Below are 20,270 nucleotides of genomic sequence, written 5' to 3'. Positions count from 1 at the left end.
GTTTAGTACAATGACACATGTTTCCACCTAATACTATTTCTATTTCCTCTCAGGGACTCTAATGACCTTTGAGATGAGTTTCAAACAGCTGATTCTTTCAGTAGTAACGAGGATTTTTTTCAAGGATGGCACTAGCTGGTACATTAGGATCAGGCAGCATGAAGTTGTGGTTTAAAAAAAAAAAAAAGTCGTGGTTGCTTTGGCTCAATACAGGTGTGATGACACAAGTGGAAATAATCTTTTTTTAAAAAAAATCACTCTTTGATTAGAAGTGATTGGAAAGGATGTTGGCTAATTAGCTGCACTAAAGGTAGAACACCGCCTAAAACTGTTGTCTCTAATAACCTAATCACTCTTTAATGGGGGAATTTATTTTTCGATGGGTTGGGTTTGGGTTGGGTTTTTTGAGGGGTGACTTCCTAGAAGAAACATCATTTCCCAATACTGCTTTTCTTCAACTGGCATTCATTTACTCCAGTGCACAAGGGGAAGAATGATGTAGTTGTTCGAGGAATGGGGAGGGAGGGAACAGTGCAACGCGAGCAAGGAACTTTTTAGTGGTACTTGACACCGCTGTAACATGGTGTCACTGGAAGGTGACTTTTGATAGCTGCACTACATGCAGGTACAGCTTTCTGCCATCATGCTGGCACGAAGTGGTTGCTCAGAGCTTAGTGCACCCAGCTCTGCTCAGCAACCACTGAATTCTTCTCGCTAGAGACTGTGATTTGTACTGCTCTGTGAATTTTCTATGATACGCTGTTAAACACACAGCACATTATGGTCAGAGTTTTTTTAACATTATTCCAACTACAGCTACACTTGGTATTTATTACTACTAGCCTTTCAAAGGACAAAAACCTGACTAGCTCATTTGTAACGTTATCTATATTTTGCTGATTGAAGATGTTATAGGAGCACAAGGTGTAACTGACAGCTAATCATGAAAGTTCACTCTTTAGCATACAGTGGAATTTTTGATGATTTTAAATACTCACTGTGTGATTCACTTGAAATGTTAGATGGCAAAAAGATTCTTAAAACATTACCCCAAAAAATGATAAATTTGAGGTAAAGAGGAATTAACCAAATGAACTGTCTTGCTAAGTACCATTGCATGAAAATTAATATTCCTTCAATATCACTGAAAACAAACAATATAGCTTCTCCTATTCTAAAACTATCTTCCATTTTGACTAGCCAGACTTTTGTCTTAAATGTACAATTTCCTGATTAAATAAGGAATCCTTCAGGAATAATCTCTTTCTATACTTTGAATTCAACATTATTTAAGTATTTCAAATGTTATTTCCCCTCTTAAGAAGACAGAGGAGCAGGGACAGTAAAACCAAACAAGGCTGTACAAGATCTGCCCAAAAAAGGAACTGAATTTCACTTAGCCCAGACAGCTTCAAAATGATACTTTTTCTTTAGAAGCATCTTGTTGATTTCTACGGTTAGGAAAAGCAAAAAGTAGTAAGTTGGTCATTTAGTTCCCTGACTAACTTTTCAGTGAGACCTAACAATTTTAAATATTTTTGTGATTATACAGAATTGGCATTTCTGTACTCTGGCAGAACCAGACAAGCCACGTGATGGGCTTTCTTAAGAAAACACTGTTTATCTTCACATGAGTAGCAAGAGCTGGACCAGTGGTCTGTAAAGGGACTACAGAGGTGAAATACCATCTGCAGAAGACAGAAATAAAAGTAACCCCACTTTCAAAGCTAAAAATGAATAGTGTTGTTCATGCATAGTGCCCCTCCTTGGTAAAACGGTGCATCAAAACCAAAGTACCACCACTTTTTTTTTTTTTTTTTTCTTTTTTAAATATGCCTAAAGCTCTATCCTGTATGAACTACATCCTCCTTGGCTGCCCCAAATGACTCCTCAGGAAATTGTACTTTCTAAACAAAACTAATTTAGGGGTCACTTAGAGTTAGGGCCCACTTTTTAACTTAGGGCTCACTTACAATGCTACAAGACTTCTTGCTTACTTTAAAATAACAAGTGTGATGAAAGAGGGCATTTAATGCATGTGGTGGCTGAGTTCATAACATTTAAGTCATTTTGAGCAAATAGTATTAAGTGAAGCACAATTAAAATCATATGGCTGTGTAGCAAAAATTTTAGCAAATTTCTTATGCACAGTATAAAGTTTCCTATTTGATCTCAGCATCAGCAGGCACCTGAAATAAAATGACAAAATGTTTCTTTAATAGTAACGTAAGAAAAGACGATCACAGGCTGTGTGGTAGTTGCATTTAATATTTTTACGAAGTAGCCAATTGTAAGGCTGTAAAGGGGAGCCTGATGCATCGTTACCTCATGGGAGCAACGTACTTAGAGGTAAAAAGGAGTCTTGGTTTGCTCTTAGTTTCTCAGTCAGAAAACTTTTATGCCCTATTCTTCAGATATATTGAAAAAGAAAAGTTATTTCAATGCTTAGAATTCTGCTTTGCTTCTCTAGCCACTATTGCCCTGACTCTAATACTGGGTGGACAGTAAAAGGCAGAAAATCAATGTCAAGTCTCTGTCAAGCCAAACAGAGGTATATTCTTATAGCCGACTGCAAGATGGCAACCTACAGAGCCATTAGGTGAGACTTGCTTGTAAACACTGCCAAATACTGCTGGAGTCCACAAGGTGGAGTAAAACTTATCTCTATCATCTTAGCAAAAGTAGCTTAAAGCCTATACTTAGCTCATGAATCATGGGTGAATAAGAGGCTGCTGATATCCGAATTCTCAACAAAAACATAAGATCTTCCCTGTGCCTTGTGGAACAAAAGTTGTTAAATTTTCAGTGTCTGAGAAGCCACGAGGACAGAATCAACCTTAAAGTAGCTTATAGTAGGAGAACAAGTAAGATGCGGACCTGAAGATTTATATTGCTGCAAGCCTACTTAAATGGATCTTCAAATCTCCTATTTTTTCCTCCTTCTCACATTTCTTAACAAAAAAAAAAAAAAAAAAAAAAAAAAAAAGAAAGAAAAAAAAAAAAAAAAGGCAGGCAAACAAACAAAAAACCACATTTCCTCTATGTAGCAAAAAAGCTCACATACAGCATCTACTCATGACCAAATCGGTGATGTATCTCAAGCACACACAGCTGCTGGATGGAAACATGGATAATAAACCATGCATCAGTAGGCTATGTCAGTACCTGAGACACCCAGAAAGATCAAATTTTTATACTAGGGTAGTTTCAGTTCCCCTTCATGATAGATCTTTTCACCAAATACATTAATGAAGTAGACTTACTGACTCCAGTTATTTGTTAATGTCAGTGATGTAAGCAAGCACTTTTCACAGCGGTGAACCCGTCATACCAATCCACCAATTTAATCAAGTTACAATGAATTACAGGCAGTGTAATAAAGGTCTCTTTAGGTTGTCACAACTTCACTGCGTAAATCTGGGATGTCAAAAGGCACATTTCCGGACTGAAAATGACGTTTGGGAGCACAGAGAGTAATAAAAACCTGCAACGTGTGTTTTGGCAACTTTCTTAGAAGTACACTCTTTCTTCGCCTTCTGCCGCCCTGCCCCCCCCCCCAGTCTGTCACTGGGACCCTCAAGCGAACTGCTCCGTTCCGGCCAGGCCTGCCCCACGGCCCGGCCCCGCCGCGGTGCCGCGGTGCCGGGGCCCGGCCGGCCCGGGGGTCCCGGCGGCGCCGGTGGGCCCGGCGGGGCGGGGCAGGGGGCGGGGCTGCCGGCTCGATTGCTCACGGCTGGGGTCATATGACACGTTCAAGATGGCTGAAGGCGAGAGCTGCACCGCGTCTGCCGCGGAGGGGAAGGAAGACCCGGAGATTATTGACCCAAACCAGGTCCCTGACACGGCTGAGCTGAAAAACGAGGGGAAGGAGAAAACGGAGGAGGCGAGGTGGGCTGCCCCCATCTTGTCGCTGGCCAAGAGAGCCTCGGAAAACTTAGCGCTGAGCTACGGGCACGCTCTGAAGTCTGCATCTTTGGTAGGATTCATGTCCAAACCAGTCAGCAATGACAGCCCAGCAAGAACAAGTATGGTTATGCTTATTTAGTACACTTGCTTTTATGGTGCGCAGATAACTTTGCTCCCGTAAGTGCTGATGATTAGTGTCAGGGATGCATGGTTATTCCTTTGAATTTATTTTTAAAAATCTGATGCTGCAGGGGTTTATTTAAGCAAAATTATATATTAAAAAAAAAAAAAAAAAAAAAAAACCAAACCACAGAGGCAGAACTTCACAAAATTTATTGTAATCAGAAGAACCCTAAACTCTTAATATATTTGGGGAAATTTGCTTTAGTTTTATGCAGGAAGCTTTGATTTAATTCCTTTTCTCCTTCTCCCTTAAACTTCACCTCAGCAGCAGCCTGACTGCGCTCCAAAGAGATCTGGTCACTTCGTTACCCTTCCTAGGTGCGCTGGTTCAGAGAAGGAACTATACTGTGCTTCTCGTATAGCTTTCATGTCAGAAAGTGGACAAGTGAACTAAGATACAGATCTGTTATAAATTTCTTTTTTAACGATGATAAAAACACTTTCTGCTTAACCATAGCTTGCCTTACTGCATGGATGTAGCAACCATCCAGATTTATGGAACGGGTCTCTTTAAAAGCGAATTAAAGGGGCTTTAGTTGAGTTCATATGGAAATTAAATCTCAGTGATATTCATAATATGGAAACAAAACTATTCAAATGTAGCAGTAATTGGGCCTGGAGTCTTGTACTGCAGGCTCTCAGGCCAGCGCTTAATGGTTTTGGAGCAGTGGTGCTCAGTTTTGATAGCTGGTGCTTTTCAGTTTTAATGATATTAAGTATTCAAGCTGAAGTTCAGGGGGGATGAATTGTGAAGTAATTTCTGCTGATGGACTTTTTTTACTTTTTGTGAAAATTCCTCAATGTTGCACAGTTAGAGTTTAAGATTAATTCTGTCCTGAAAAAAACTAGATTCTTGTCTTTCCCTGCATCTCTGACTCACACCAAACTTCTCACAGATTTGTTTCCTGGATGCTCGCTTTGAGCACTTAGGATCTCACCTGACAAAGGGCAGAATATCCCATTTTTTCAGTCGCATTTGGAAAAATGCTGTGAATAGATGTAATTCAAAACAACGTACAGCATTTGGCAAGGAGTGGGGAATAAAATGTTCTCCTGCCCGAAATGGCACTCCCACACTTAATGGAACTTTTACCATAATCTTTCAGCTTCTTACCTGTAAAGTAGGGGAATACAACACTGCCTCCCCAAATTGTTCAAAGTATTCAGATAATATGTTGATGAGTTTTATGGAAAATGCCGTAAGAAAAATCTGTTCATAACTTAGATATGAAATATGAACAGACACTAAATCACCTATTCTACCTATTCTATTCATTACTACCTTTGACCAAGCACTATAAATTCAACTTAAAGCAGGTATTTTTAAGAAATATGCTGAGGCCTGAAAGACCACTTGTGGAAAACTACCAGCTTGTTCTCTGCTGCCATCTTCTCCCAGAGATTTTATAACATTTACCTGCTACTTCTGATCTGTTGATCACATGTAAACTGTGCTGCATGCTGTGCAGCCAGTTGGACATGTAGAAAGGCACATCGTAAAACCAGTGTCTGCCTTTGAAGAAATTATGTCTGGCCTTGCAGAGAAGGCCAGGAGCTACAAATCTAAGGAACACAAATCAAGAAAGACATGCAGTCTTAAAGACGAAGGGAAGGAGAACTGTTAGCTTTTCTTCGTGCTTCAGTGTTTTCTGACTTCAAAGTGTGCTGAATAATTACAGTAAACAAGGCATGGGGCTTCAAAAAAGAAGTTAAAATGCATCTGTTGAATTGAATGAGTTACAAGACTGTGTGACTGCATTCTTAAAGGTTGCAGCACAAGGCCTGTGATCTTTTGCACTTAGGTAACCCAATTCCTAATCTTTGAGGCTTGGCTTTGGTAATGTGTCTAATACCTGTCTGTTTTGCATGTACCAACTTGTACACAGTTTTGCAAAAGATGTACTTGACTGTAAATTTGCAACAGTCTAAAAAATACTGTTCAAGTAATTATTTAACTTAATACAAACCCTTATTAAGACACTGTTTAATTTAAATTTGAACATTTCATTACGTCATGTTGGTAATACATGTATCTTGAGCAAGGCTTACAAGCAAAGTGTTCCTGATAAAGTAAAAATTCAAATTCAGGAAACCAAAATACATTGGCATTGCTACTGAAACACCCCAATACTCAAAGAAAGTCACTGATTTTCTGTTTCTGCAGTCAGCTTGTTTTCTGTTCCTGATGTGTAACCCAACAATATTGATATTGAAGTATTATAGCCCTTTTAATCCTCAGGCTCATCTCATAGAATCATTAGGTTGGAAGAGACCTCTAAGATTATAAAGTCCAGTCATCAATCTCAACACATCGTATGCAGTTTTGAGGCATCCCCTACATCGACTAGTCACTGCTCCAGTAGGCTAATGAGAAGACAGGACTTTGCATTTTTTGTGATTATTAAGATCAATTTGATTAGAACGACTGCCTGTTTTCACTCTTCTGATACAGGAATGGCTTGGCTTGTTTTTAATCCTACATTAACATTACGTGCACAAGAAGGAAGGTAATCATGAAAATTAGTACCGAAAGAGACTTTTTTGCATGGCGTTAGGAGCAGTGTTCAGAGTCTTGCCTGTGACTGACAGAAGGGCTCTACCTGTTAGACTTGGTCTTCTGCAACTGCTGTTTCAGCAAGGGAGTGTGACCGTGTTTGATCCACAGGTGACAGCAGGATTCCCCTAAAGGCAACAGCGGTGGCCCACAGCACCCCTGAGGTGGCCGCTGGCCTGCGTTTGCCAGCGCATGTCAGAACCTGTCGCTGACCGACGGAAAAGCGGCAGCTGGCGGCCTGGTTTTGTCTCGCCCTCCTCCAGGTTTAGAGGAGGAGGAGGAGAGCCTCTCCCGCCTCGGCGGGGAGGAGGAGCAGTACCGGGACAGCAGAGGGGCGGCGCTGCCGGGGGCCGCGGGGCTCCCAGCCCGCCTCCGGCGCCACGCAGCACAAACCCTTTCTAAAATGGCGCCCGGCCCGCCCTCGTCGCGCTGGCTCTCGCGAGAGTTCTCGGGGGGCGGAGGGGGGGGGGGTAAGTGCGCTGTTGCCGCGGTAACGCGAGCGGGTTGGGGTCGCCTCAGCCCGCGGAGGGGGGCGGCCGCCCAGGTCGGGCCCCGCTGAGGCGGCGCTGGGCCAGGGGGCAGGTGCCGTGTTCCCCGGGGGACGGGGGGTGCTGGGAGCGGCAGGGCCGGGTCAGCGGCCCCGCTCCCCGCCGATGTCAGTTCGGGAGGGGGCGGGGGGGATTCACCCGTGTCTTACACCCAGCTCTTCTCAAGCCGTTCATCTCCGCAAGATGGAGACCGAGACGGGGAGGCACAGCTCTCGTCAGCGCTGTGAGGGGTCAGGAGGAGCGCGTTTCTAAAAGCCGCTTTTCTTTCTCCTCCCCTTGTCGTGTCGTGTCCCGTCGTCCCCCGTCCGTCCGTCCGTGTCCCCCCCCCCGCCCAGGTGCGCGGTACCACGCCATGGAGGAGCGCGCCAACCTCATGAACATGATGAAGCTCAGCATCAAAATCCTGATCCAGTCGGCCCTGAGCCTGGGCCGGACCCTGGACTCCGACTTCCCTCCCCTGCAGCAGTTCTTCGTGGTGCTGGAGCACTGCCTGAAGCACGGGCTGAAAGGTGGGCGCCCGCTCCCCGCGGCTGGTCGGGCCGCCAGGCTGAGGAGAGGCGGGGGGATGAGTCTGGGTCGTGTCTCGCTGTGTCCCAGTTTGACTTCTCTGTGACGTTCATATTAACCGCATACACCATATGATCCTGATCGGTGTTACAGCTATAATGATGTGATTACCTTCTCGTGTACCTGTATTTCGTGCCTCCCAAACTGTCAAGGTATTTTTAATGCTTCCTTTTCATTGACATAGTAGGAGCTGGTATGACAAAGTAAAACGTGGACTAAAATTTGTAATTCTGGAGTTGGAAGCCTGTTGCTTTTCCTCACAAACTTCTCTGTATACTCCCTTTTAGTGAAGAAGACTTTTATGGGACAGAACAAATCGTTTTTTGGTCCTTTGGAGCTAGTGGAAAAACTTTGTCCTGAAGCATCAGATATAGCAACTAGTGTTAAAAATCTGCCGGAGCTGAAGTAAGTTGACTCTTGAGGATGATGCATTTCACTTATACTGCTAGGAAAAAGAATTTGTGTAGTCTCTTGCCTTCCTTAATGAGATTTTGTTCCCAAAGAGAAAAATAGGGTATGTGGGAGGCATTGACTTCTCCAAGAGATACAGAGGTTATTTCAAAATACTCAGTGCTTCTGATACAAACAATGCCATCAGATTAAAAACAGCATTTGAAAACTTCTATAACCTTTCTAAAAGTAACTGTAAAGGCTTCACAGTATTTTCTTTCCTCTTCTTTCCCTTACTTTTATGACTTTGTGTCATTTTGTGCATGTGCTAGTAGTATTTCATTTGGGTAATTCAGGATGATGAAGAGACTAGTTTTAGTGCTAGGATGCACCAATGGTTGGGTTATGGTGATACTTGAAAATACGTATGTCCTTCCACATTGGGAATACTGTACAAGATACTTTCACTTTGCTAAAGCAATGGGATATACTTAAATGCTTCTGTGTTCTGGAGACAACGCTTCATTTCCCCAAGGAATTTTTTTTTTTTTTAAATTTTGGGGTGTTTTTTATTGAATAACAACCTTCATCTCCCTTTGTAACGGGAGAATTTTGAATGGCACAAATCTACTTAATAAAATGCTTCGTTTTTACCAAAACATGCAACTTTCCACTTTAGGACTGCTGTGGGAAGAGGAAGGGCCTGGCTTTATCTAGCGCTCATGCAAAAGAAACTGGCAGATTATCTCAAAGTACTCTTGGACCATAAGCATCTGTTAAGGTAACAGTACAGACATACCTAGGTGGTATTCATCGAGTCACTGAAACCTTGCACTGCTGTAATAACACGTCATTAATCGACCAGTTTAAGCTTCTTCTTGCAACCTGCAGAGGAGCAAGCAAGTTGTTCATTGTTTTTGCAATGAACCTACAGAGGAACAAGTAGAGTATTTTCTGTGAGAGTTCTGCATCTTCTGCCTTGTGCAATAAATTACTGAGAAGGAGCTGATCAGCTGAGCTTTATAAGGGCTACACTACTGTTGGTATGATCTCAGTGGTGGAAGTACCATTATCATTGTTTGCTGTGCAGTGACGCCTTGTAAAATTTCTTCTAGTGAATTCTATGAACCTGATGCGTTGATGATGGAGGAGGAAGGAGCAGTCATTGTGGGTCTGCTGGTTGGACTGAATGTTATTGATGCAAACCTTTGCTTGAAAGGAGAAGACTTGGATTCCCAGGTGAAGATTAAAGCTTAAATAAGATCAGTCGGTATAAGATTCTAGTAGCATTGAGGACATCCAGAGATGGGTCCAGAATTCTGTCCAGAATGTTGAAGCTTGTCATGTTTTCCACGTTGAATCAAAAAACCCCATAAGAATCCATCTCTTTAAGTAGTTATGGAAATGCTGTCAAAACTAGTAACTGCTGGGAAGCTGAGCACACTGAACATGGTTATTTTGATGATTTTGCAACAAACACTAGCTTGCACATTTGCTTCAGCTAGGAAGGCTATAGGTATTGGCTGTCTCTCTAAACTTAAACTTCAGAATTACCCTTTTCCAAATATAAAGTAATGCCTGCTGCTATGCAGAATTGCACTGTGAAGGTGTGTTAATATCTTAAATATATTTTTCAGGTTGGAGTGATTGATTTTTCCTTGTACCTTAAGGAAACACAGGACAGTGATGGCAAACAGTATGTATGGCAAATTAGTGGTTCTAAATTGTTATGCTTTTTGTAGAACAAACCTGTCAGTCTGTGGGAGCACAGGAGTGCTAGAGATCTCAAACTCTTCTAATCCTCAAAAAAAAAAAAAAGAATCCAAAATAGATTTTGTTAGTTACACAAAACTACTAACTTTCAAAGGTTGAGTCCATGGTAGTTTTAACAACATTACAGCATGGAGAGTTTGTGTCTTGAGCTGGGACCACATTAAAAGCACCCGAAATTTTAGATTGTCTTTTTATTTGGGTTTAGGAGACATGATCTGCCAGGTCACCCACTACTAAATCACTGCTTTGTTTCTAAGCACTGTTTCAGAAATGCTCTCAATTAAGTACCTGTCTTTGTGGGAGATATCACTTATGGAGGAAAAAAAGTAATTTTAGGTGAAACGATAGGTGAATTAGAGACTGCAACTGTTAACATCACTGTATCTAGAAGACTTGCAGTGAATGGAGGGGACTTCGTCGTTTGTGTGCTTCTGGCACTTCAGAGCACTTTACTGTTTAGCTGCTTCTCCGCAGCAGCTGAACAGCTGCTTCATCTCCCTGGTGCTTCCGGCCTAGCTCAGGCACAAGTATTTTTATTAAAAAAAAAAAAAAGGAAAAAAAGGTTTCAACTCAGTTTGCAAGTCTATGCTGAAAACCCTAGTACAAACTAACACTTTAGGATGAAGGAGTTTCTTCTCAATCAATAAATTCTCCCTTTTACAACTAGAGATGGAGGGATCACAGCTGTCCTTGACCAGAAGCATTACGTGGAAGAACTTAACCGACATCTGAGGTGGGATTCTCATGTTATGATGTACAAACACTTGTCCTGTTTAGCTTTTCCAGTATGGCTTTGAATGTCTCTGCCATCAGTCTTGCAGATTTTTGTCTGATATTGAAATGTCTTTTCTGATTATTTCTCAAGATCTTAGATTCATTTTGTAATCTTACTCTTCTGATGGCCTATGCAATGCAGAAACAAGTCTATGTAATAAAAGTTTGCTTTTTTTGAGACTTATTAGTGATTAACAGAAGATTTTGGAGCTACTTTTTCAAGAGAAAACTATTGCAAGTGCATATGGAGATTCCTGCTTTAGAGGAACAGTCGCTATTCTTCCCCTGTAGGTTGCTCAGTGGGAGGAGGCCTTGCTTGCCCTCATGATTGAGGGGTGTGTTACGACTGCAAAGCTAAGCCAGAACAGGGCTGACAACTGATACAGTAGGCTGCCGACTGTAGGGAAGTGCATGGTCTTCTCAGTGCTTAAGAGGGACAGTTGTCCTTTCTCTGGGTTTTTTGCCGGCTCACCAAGTATTTCATTGTTAACAAATGCAAGATGGTAAAAGTGTGGTTGAGGACGGACAGGAATAAATGTTGAACAATGCCACTTCTTTTATTGTTTTTATGCATCTCTTTTCCTTGCTGCAGTTGCACGGTTGCAGATCTTCAGAACAAAATAGACTGTTTAGAAAAGACCAATTCAAAACTCCAGGAAGAGGTTTGTATCTGGCCTGTTAAAAATTTCTCATAGTTCACTTCCCTCAGAGGCAAAACTCCTTGAGAATATACCTTAGACCTAAGATATTCAAGTTGATACTAGTGACATGGGGGATTGGTAAGACTGGCATGAGTTGGCACAGGGGGAAGGCTCTGTGGAAAGCTTCTGCATTACATTAGCTGTTAGAATGCTTATGGGCACCTCTTTGGAAGACGGGTTTCCTTAGTCACGTTTTTTGTCTTGCAATGCTGTCTCCACCTGAAAGTAATCGTACCACTATAATGAACGTGACTTGTCCCTCTTCCTTCTGCACATACACGTGTATGTGCTTGTCATGCGAGTTAAACAGAACTTGGTAAAAGAGAAGGGAAGGAATCACACTTCAATGGGGAAACCTTTCCTAGCTGGGAACTGAAATAGCATCCAGCAGCATGCATGATAGTGGTTGTTTTGGGTTTGGTGGTGGTGGGTGTATATATGTACCTCTGTGTAGTCCGACTTCCAGTACTTTTTGGGGTACCTCTGCTTGAAAATGCCGGAAGGTTCCACCAGTGAACGTCAGCCCTGGCTTGCTGTATGACTTCTAGTTCATACCAGAATGAACACCACCGATCTGTGGTGGATTTTAGTCTCGTACACTAGGATGCACTTCTTTGCACAGTTAATATTTAAAAATAATCGATGAGGGCGTGAAGCAGAAGTCAAGTGAACAAAGGCTGGGGGCTTATTAATGTGGGCTGTACAGTGAGGATGGCTGGAGAGGGGCCGGGCAGCTCCTGGGGAGAACACACGGGACGAAAGGGGAAGTGAGCAGCACACCTGCTACAAAGGCTGAGCTGCTAACTTTAGAATTCCCCCAGATGTTGCATGCTTGTACAGTGATTAAATATAGATGTGCTTTCTTTGTAAACAGCTTGCAGCAGCAACTGACCGAATTGGATCGCTTCAGGAAGAGCAGCAGCAGCTAAAACAACAACATGAATTAATTCGTGAACGGAGTGAAAAAAGTGTAGAGGTGGGACACCTATTTAAAGATGAGGAGGATCCTTAAAATAAGTGAACTCGTCTGTAGTTAGTGCTCTCAAACGCGCTTTGGACTGGAATGCTAAGCACAGTTGAGCGTGCTGCTGTGTGTGCAGTATGCACAGGCATTAGGTTTTGCTGTTCTGCTACACACTGAAACATGTACTTGCAGAAGGGAGAAAGCATTAAAAGTGTTAGAATGCTTTCTTTTCATTTTTACTCTATTCTCTGAAATTTCTGCTTATTAATGCTTGCCAGCTTATTAGTTGTAAAATAGGAGGATTTTACTTGAGCTAGCACATGGAAATACTGTGTTACACACAGTAGCTTAAGGCATACTTTAAATACTTTGTGATCTTATGGGGCTTTTTTGCTGATGTTTCTTGTAGGTAACAAAAGAGGATACAAAAGTAGAATTGGATACTTACAAGCAGTCGCGCCAGGGTCTGGATGAAATGTATAGCGATGTTTGGAAGCAGTTGAAAGAAGAAAAAAAAGTCAGGCTGGTAAGGAAACTTAACTATAGAAACTGAAAAGAAAGATGCAGGATTCTGCATACTGTAAGGCAGCATTACAGATACCAGACGAACGCTGTGTGCTTTTTGCAGCTCTTCAGAATTCATAAAGGAATTGCAAGCAAGCTGCTGGACATTGGTCATTACCAGTGTCTCTAAAGAACTGGAAACTAGGTCTTTTGGAATGCTAAAAATAAAAGGTCTTTCCCTATTTAAGAACTTAGCAGCATTATTATAGCAGAGACTAAGATCAAAACACAAAGGCAGGCAACTGCCTTTAAGGAGGAAAATGCAATATATGCACAACAGCCACTTGTGCAGTGAACTGCTGGTTAGTGCTGGTGAAGAGGCTGCCCGGGCTTGCTGAAGCCTGTGGCTCGTGTCAGCCCAGCTCCAGCTGCCAGGAGAGATGCTCCGTTCGACAGGCTGCCCTACACTTCGTGCCAGCAGACCTGCACCCTTGCCCTGATCTGGGGAGCTGAAATAGTATTTTGGTTTTACCAACTTAGTGTGTTGTTGGAGAGCGAGTTCTTCTGGGAAGTCGCAGTTCGGTATTGCCTCGGAGGAATGCCTGGTTTGTGTATGGGCTTATGTGGGGTTTGGAAATGCTTGTCCCCAACGTTTGACTACATAGCAGTAACTAGGAAATCTCTTTGTAAGGAACTAGAGAAAGAGTTGGAGCTACAAATTGGCATGAAAACAGAAATGGAAATTGCCATGAAACTTCTGGAAAAAGATACTCATGAAAAACAAGACACTTTAGTTGCCCTTCGCCAACAGTTGGAAGAAGTGAAGGCGATTAACTTGCAGATGTTCCACAAATCTCAGGTATGTACGTAGTGGAGAGCAGAAAGAGCAGCCGTAGCGGTGGCCTTTACAGGTTAATCATGCACTGGGGATGCATAAGCACTTGGATGCATCTGAAGTAATCCCTGGGTGCAACAATTTCCTTAAGAATATTTTAAAACTGTTTAATTTTTGTGTTATGCTTCGTTATTGATATGATATCGAGCGTGTTTGGAAGGAAAGGGGGTTTCCTTGAGTGTGCTGCATAGTGTGCTGTAGGGTCATCCAGCGAACACTGAGGCAAACGGAGCTCTCACGGGGGAGAAGGTGTTTGCAAGAGTCCTTTGTTCTAACCGCCGAATGATTAGTCTTTACAAAAGACCTAGAACTGTCTTGCTTCTCCTTCCCCTCTGTGTTGTCTTGCCTCTCACCTGCACCACGTTTAACACGGTTTACCAGAGAACCCAACAATGAGCCTCTCGAAACCACCAGAAAACCATCGGTTATTTTTGTCTATCTCCCGTAGTCTGTGCCCAAATGGTCAGCTGAGGGCCAGAGCCAGTGGGAAGACAGCACTGGATGGGGAAAGGGAGGGAGGAACTCCGTGGTCAGGCTGGTCTCTGTTGTTGGAGTGGTTTAGGTATTTTGTTGTGCCCTCTTTAGCATAAGCCTTGGCTCTCCAGATATAAGGTGGTTAGAGGAGTAAAATTAAAACCATTTTGCTTTCTGGGCCTGTCTTCCATCCTCAGTCCCTTCCTCACCCTGGCAGTTTTTGGAGTGTACTTTCCCCATCCTTTCTGTCATATCTGTTGCAGGAGTTTGGGGATGTTTTTGTGGGGTTTTTGTTGGTTGGGTGGGTTGTGGTGCTTTGTCTTGGGGTTTTTTTATCAATTGACAAAAAATATGCCGGTAGGCTTTTCCACAAGGAAGTGACGGAGTAGTAGTGTTCGCGCAAAATATGCAGAGCTTGTCTCCACTAGTGAAATAAGAGAAATAATAACTAGACTTCCCCTCCCATACCTGGTGCCAGAAATCCGGAGGGGATTTCTCACGGTTTTTGTGGACTGTTTCCTGATGCCTGTTCAGGCTCTGTCCAGGCCTTTGCCTCCTTCACAGATGCACAGAAACTTGCAAGGCAATGGCCAGTGAAACCCCAGCGCTGAGGTATGCCTTTGCTTTCAAAAGCAGTATTTATGTTGTGGGGTTTTGGCTGCCTCGTTCCATGGCCACTGGGTGCAGTCGTTACATTCAAATCGTAATTGATATTCTTATCCTGTCAATTTGATCTGATATGGTTTCTTTCTTCAAGGTCGTTTCTAAAGAGAAGATTTTTGGCTTGTAGCTGATCTCGTAGGTCAAAACTTAGTACAGTTAAGGTTATTTTCTGGCCTCTTAACAAAACAAGTTGAGGAGTGTCTGCTCTGGCATTATCAGTGTTTTGTTTGTACATTCCAGTTAGACCCAGGCATGGCCTGCACAAGCTAAACATTGTCTAGTGGCAGACTTTCATTAAACACTGACACTTTGTGCTTCAGAAAACGAAAATGTGTTATTTGAAATATCCATTCATGTATTCCAACAGAATGCAGAGTGTTCATTACAACAGAAAACAGAAGCAATCTCCTCTTTTGAAGGAAAAACGAATGAGATGCTGTCCTCGATGAAACAGATGGAAGAGAGGTAATAACTGCAAGCTCCAAAAGTCAGTGCTGAAGTCAGTAGAAAGTTTCCAACTGAAACCTTTACAGGGTGACCTTCCATCCACCTCCAGTAGACACCTGGGCACATGTGCCAGCATGGTGGTAGCCTCTTTCCTTTCTCCTCCTTATCACCCTCTGCGCTCGCCTGTTCCCTTTTCCCAGGCAAACATGCCCATAATTGAGCTGTTTGAAAACCATAGCTCTTTCCATAGGCAGGCTGGTTGTGTAAAAACATGTTGCCTTTAAGAACAGGTATGACTCTTGCTTTTGATTTGGGTTTTTTGTAGAAACAGTTGCTTTCAAAAGTCTTTTTTTTTTCACCACTACCATTTTCAGTTCAAGCTTTTATAAAGATCTGTGTGGTGGATCTGAAAGAACAGAATGAGCAGGTGAAGGTAAGGAGTCTGTGAATTGACAGCAAACGTACGTGTTCCTTGCCTTGCAGACTGCAGCACGCAGAAAAGGCAAGGCAGGCTGCAGAAGAAAGATGCAACAAGATGAAGCAAGAGCTTGCTGGCAGGCTTGACACTTGTCGGCAGCAGATGTCCCAACTGGACAGCAAATGGTATTTAATCTCATCACGGTTTTTTCCTTCCCTTCTGCCATTTCTTTCAGACATGCTTTCTACTCCTCTTGTGCTATGATCTGAAGAGGGGTAGGTTTGGATTCTGTTGGGTTCAGCAGGTATTGGCAGGAGTGCGCAAGATCTAGGAAAGTGCAGCACTTCTGTCAGCCTGAGGAATTTGAAATGTTTTTTTCCAGAATGTCCAGTTTAGGGCACAGAGGGCCAGTAGAAATCTGGCCGTTCTGACTAGCAACAGAGCTTGCAATTGCTTTTTACTAAACCAGGAGATAGGTGCGGGATTCCTCATCGGCTGAGCATATAAGTGACTGTCATCCCCGTGGATTGGGGTTTTTGGAGGGGTTTGGGGAGTGTCCTGGTGTTCTTGGGGAATGTTAATGCTCTAAAGATTTCTAATACCTATAGAAAGTGCTTCTTTCACTGTTCAGGCTTCAGAGTAGAGTGTCATTTTTAAACCTGGCTGTTTAAACATAGGTAGTCAAATAGGTACTTGTGGGGATTGGTTTGGGGGTTTTGTTTGGGGTTTTTTTCTTTTTTTTTTCTAGCCCTTCGTTGCTGCTTGTTTTCTGTGACACAAATGTGCTAACGTAGTTTTTCGTGTCTGTTGCCGTAACACCCCTGTTCTTTCCCAGAACACCACTCTAGTTTTTGCCCTCTTTTGGACAAGGTTTCTTCTCATACTGTCCTGAAGTGCTATAGGATATTTTTCTGCTATAGGGTTTCTTAGAATGAATTATTTTTAAATAGCTCAACTCTGGAAAAGGAGCTAAAATCTGAAAAGGAACAGAGACAAACTTTGCAAAGAGAACTGCACCAAGAGAAGGACGCTACCTCTCTGCTTAAAACGGAATTGCAGCAGATGGAAGGACTGAAAAAGGTACGTGCAGTGCAGGCCTGCCCCGGGTTCGGGATTGAGGCTGACTGGAACCAGTGCAACGTTTGCTTCTGGGGCAGAGTATTTCTTCTGTGCCACTCTCCTCTGGGGGGTTCAGAAGCTTGGCTGGTGGAAGTTGGCCCACGAAATGCCATGTAGGGCTCAGGCAACACCAACAGCTCCTCAGCCGCCTCTAGTGCCTGCCCTGCCCCAGCTGGGCCCGAGCCGCTGCGGGGCAGCAGCTCCAGCTGAGGTGGGGCAGCCGGGGACAAAAAGCTCGCCAGCTGTCCCTCCCCCTGCTCAGGTAGGAGGCGGCGGGTGCAGGGCTTTCCGTGGCCGCGTGAGGTTGTTCATGTCATAAAATACCAGCACGTTTCCGAGCGTTCAGAACAACCGAAGGTGCCATTTCATTTCTGAAGCGTGAACGTTCTTGTTAACCTGAAGAGAATTTGCGCCCGTGCGTCTGGCAGTACAGTTGTACACCAGTGTCTGTCTGTATGCTCGTGGGTGGGCACAAGACTGCTGCGTTCTAGCTGTGTGCCAGGACGTCCAAAGCCTGAAAATCTTCCTCTTTCTGGTAAATATGGTGAAATGATTTTGTTGTGTGTGCAGAACCCATGGGTCGTTCACCCACGTAATTCTAGAAATCAAGCCTTGGGAATAGGTAGCTTTGTAAAGGAGCTTATTCTTCTGAACCGCTTGGGTAGTTTGGGTAGACTGATCTAGGTCATAGGTCAAACTTGGCACACAAACACTTGATTTTGTGTTTGATTTTGTAGGAACTGAGAAAACTGCAAGATGAGAAGCAGCAGTTAGAGAAGGTCTGTGAGGAGCAGGAGCAAGCTCTTCAAGAAATGGGACTTCACCTCAGCCAGTAAGTTCTAGGAACTGAACTCCCGACAGTGACGTGAGAATGTCAAACTGATACAAAGCATTTTAAAATGCATCCAGTTATAAAAATCCGTAAACCTGGAAATTTTAGGAGGTGATGACTGTGCATGGGAAACTAAACAGCCATGGAATAAAAGTGAGGGAGGATCCTTGCATGAGAAAGCTGGCTGAGATAGGAAACGGTACAGTGAATGCTTAGTTCTTACAACAGGGCTGTGCTTTTCCCACATTCGTGTGAATATACTGAACTGGGGGCAAACCCCAAGGTGGAGAAGTTTCCTGGTGATACTGAGCAGTTCAGCATTGTAACAGGAGCTGACTGAAGGATTAGAATTTAGATTCAGTGGCTGAACACTGGATTGGCAATTAAAATTGAACACAATTAAGTGCAAAGTCATGCAGACGGAATAATTATTTTTTCCAGATCGAAGTTGAAGATGGAAGATATTAAAGAAGTAAATAAAGCACTAAAGGTACTCTACGTCTCATGGATATTTTGACTAAAAGTATGCATTTCACCTTCAAATTTCCCCACTGTTATCCTGCTTTAAAAGATGACTTTTGAAAGATACCAACAATGTTGGTAAACTGCCTTTGAATCCTGTTTTTATAAATTGATTTGTATCTACAGAGAGGTTTTCATTCCAATTTCCTAGGGTCATACCTGGCTGAAGGACGATGAAGCAACACACTGCAAGCAATGTGAGAAGGAATTCTCTATCTCAAGGAGGAAGGTAGCGTTGTTCCTGGAGTAGTTTTTCCTTTTGTCACGCGTAACAAAAATGGTGCCGTTGCAAAGGTTCCTAGGGAAGGCCGACACTGCTTCCATTCCAGGTGGTGCTGGCATGAGAGCTACGCAGAGGAGTAATTTGGCTTTTCCCATCCTAAAAATAATGTTCTGCTTGGGTGCCTTTCTTGGGAAGGGGCTGTTAGGGGCTGTGTTCTTTGTGCTGTGGTTCATCTCCCTTCCCTGTGGAGCTGCGTGGTGGGAGGCCCGGATGCCGACAGGCCGCGCTTGGGGCCTTTGGGTCGCAGGGGGCTGCTGCTGGGGTCCTGCTCCGCGCTTTGGGACAGCTCGGGGGGCCGGCACGGGGCACCCCGCAGCCCCGGCACCCCCGTTCCTCCATGTGCTTTCCTGAAGGCGAGGGCCTGGCTGCGTGGTGAGCCGGGGAGCGGCTCCTCCAGCCCTGGCCGGGCCTGCTCTGCCGCGAGCCCGGGGCGAGCCCAGCTCCCGGGGAAGGGCAGCAGGGTGCTGCGGGGAGCGGGGATCCCACCGCTTGTGTGCAGTCCCTGCACGGGAGGGCTTGCTGCTGGGAGGGCTGGGCCTGCTGGGAGTCGGGTGGGCTCCGAGAGCTCTCATGAGGCCTGACAGAGCTCGTCCTGCCACTCAGTTTTTAGGCAGCAGCGCTTATTCTCTTTGTATTCTCTTCTGTTTGTAGCATCACTGCCGAAACTGCGGGGACATCTTCTGTAACACCTGCTCCAGTAACGAACTTGCACTGCCCTCGTACCCGAAACCTGTCCGTGTCTGCGACACTTGTCACACTTTACTCCTCCAGCGGTGTTCATCTAATTCCTCCTAAGGCTTTCGTAACCTCCACAGGACCACTTTAACGTTGGAAAGTAGCCATTATTTTTTTAATTCTGAATTCCAGGCATCTTCTGTGCAGCAGGCTGTCTGGTCTCTGATATTTTCCACTGTATGACAGAGTAAAATAACTTGTAGGGATTATGCAAGCTAATGTTTCTCCAACTGGAATAATTAAGAAAATTATATCAGCTGTAATTTCCCTTAAAGTTCTCTTTGAAACTCAAATGCAAACTCACTTTTCTGATTTTTATAGATATTTGTATTAAAATTTGTATATGGCATTTCTACATTTATTTGATCCCTCTAGATGTCACTGTCTGTCTGCACATTAACTTCAGTTCCTCTGTATCTTCACCGTAGGTGCTCCTGTTTGTTTCACTGGCTGTGTACAGTTTTGTATTTGCTCTAAATACAGAGAAGAAAAGTCAATTTATGAGTTGTCTATAGAAAGAACTTTATGATGAGTGTTGATGAATGTGCCTTCTGTTTGCTGCAGTCAAAAACTACCCCTTGTACTTGTTCTGGCAGTCCCGGTGACCACAGTACGGTAGTTACACAATAAAGCCTTTTGCAAAAACTGAAAGCAAGAGTGAAGTTCTGATTTGTGACAGCTGTCAGTCATGGATCCGGGGAGAGAAGGTTCCTCTACGGCCTCAGGCATTGAGGATTTAAGCTAGAGGCGCCAAAATGCACCTGGAATAACCAGCTGCTGTGTGGATGCCCCCGGTGCTCTGCAAGGTGCCAGATAAAGCCAAGGCTCTGCAGCAGTAACCGCTCCCTACCTCCCCAGGAGAGGCAGGTGGTGACTCCAGCCACCCTGCCCCACAGCCGGGGGGTGCTCAGGGGCTGCCCTGACCCACGAGGGCCCCCCAACCCCTGCCCACCTCCCCACCAAGCCCTTTGCTCCAGCCTGGGCAAGGCTGGTTGTAACAAGGCGCCGTTTCCCAGCG

General features: G+C 44.0%; 1 protein-coding gene across 2 annotated transcripts; it reads left to right on the top strand.

Annotated features, from left to right (window-relative positions):
• Positions 1 to 3,745: 3,745 nt before the first annotated feature.
• RUFY1 (RUN and FYVE domain containing 1) lies at positions 3,746 to 19,898 on the top strand. Of its 2 annotated transcripts, XM_086470809.1 has the most exons (19): positions 3,774 to 4,025; positions 7,527 to 7,700; positions 8,046 to 8,163; positions 8,828 to 8,929; positions 9,264 to 9,387; positions 9,786 to 9,848; positions 9,915 to 9,921; positions 10,597 to 10,654; positions 11,288 to 11,357; positions 12,271 to 12,372; positions 12,770 to 12,886; positions 13,556 to 13,723; positions 15,264 to 15,361; positions 15,827 to 15,946; positions 16,712 to 16,841; positions 17,618 to 17,712; positions 18,154 to 18,202; positions 18,386 to 18,463; positions 19,169 to 19,898. In XM_086470809.1, exons 1-19 carry the CDS (start codon positions 3,986 to 3,988, stop codon positions 19,310 to 19,312), a joined length of 1,857 nt encoding a protein of 618 aa, XP_086326935.1. In that variant the 5' UTR covers positions 3,774 to 3,985; the 3' UTR covers positions 19,313 to 19,898. The 2 variants fall into 2 exon arrangements, with proteins under 2 accessions (XP_086326934.1, XP_086326935.1); XM_086470808.1 differs by lacking the exon at positions 9,915 to 9,921 and having other exon boundaries at positions 3,746 to 4,025; positions 9,786 to 9,844; positions 10,589 to 10,654.
• Positions 19,899 to 20,270: the final 372 nt, after the last annotated feature.

The sequence above is a fragment of the Leptosomus discolor genome, chromosome 10, assembly GCF_034619465.1.
Source record: "Leptosomus discolor isolate bLepDis1 chromosome 10, bLepDis1.hap2, whole genome shotgun sequence".
NCBI lineage: Eukaryota > Metazoa > Chordata > Aves > Leptosomiformes > Leptosomidae > Leptosomus > Leptosomus discolor.
Note: the sequence above shows the minus strand (reverse complement) of the source record. Positions and strands in the feature narration are given on the sequence as shown.

Coding starts and splice junctions, on each gene's coding strand:
- RUFY1 (XM_086470808.1), top strand. CDS start 3,758: ATGGCTGAAGGCGAGAGCTGCACCGCGTCTGCCGCGGAGGGGAAGGAA. Junction 8,164..8,827: donor AAAAATCTGCCGGAGCTGAA/GTAAGTTGACTC, acceptor TTTCCACTTTAG/GACTGCTGTGGGAAGAGGAA. Junction 17,713..18,153: donor ATGGGACTTCACCTCAGCCA/GTAAGTTCTAGG, acceptor TATTTTTTCCAG/ATCGAAGTTGAAGATGGAAG.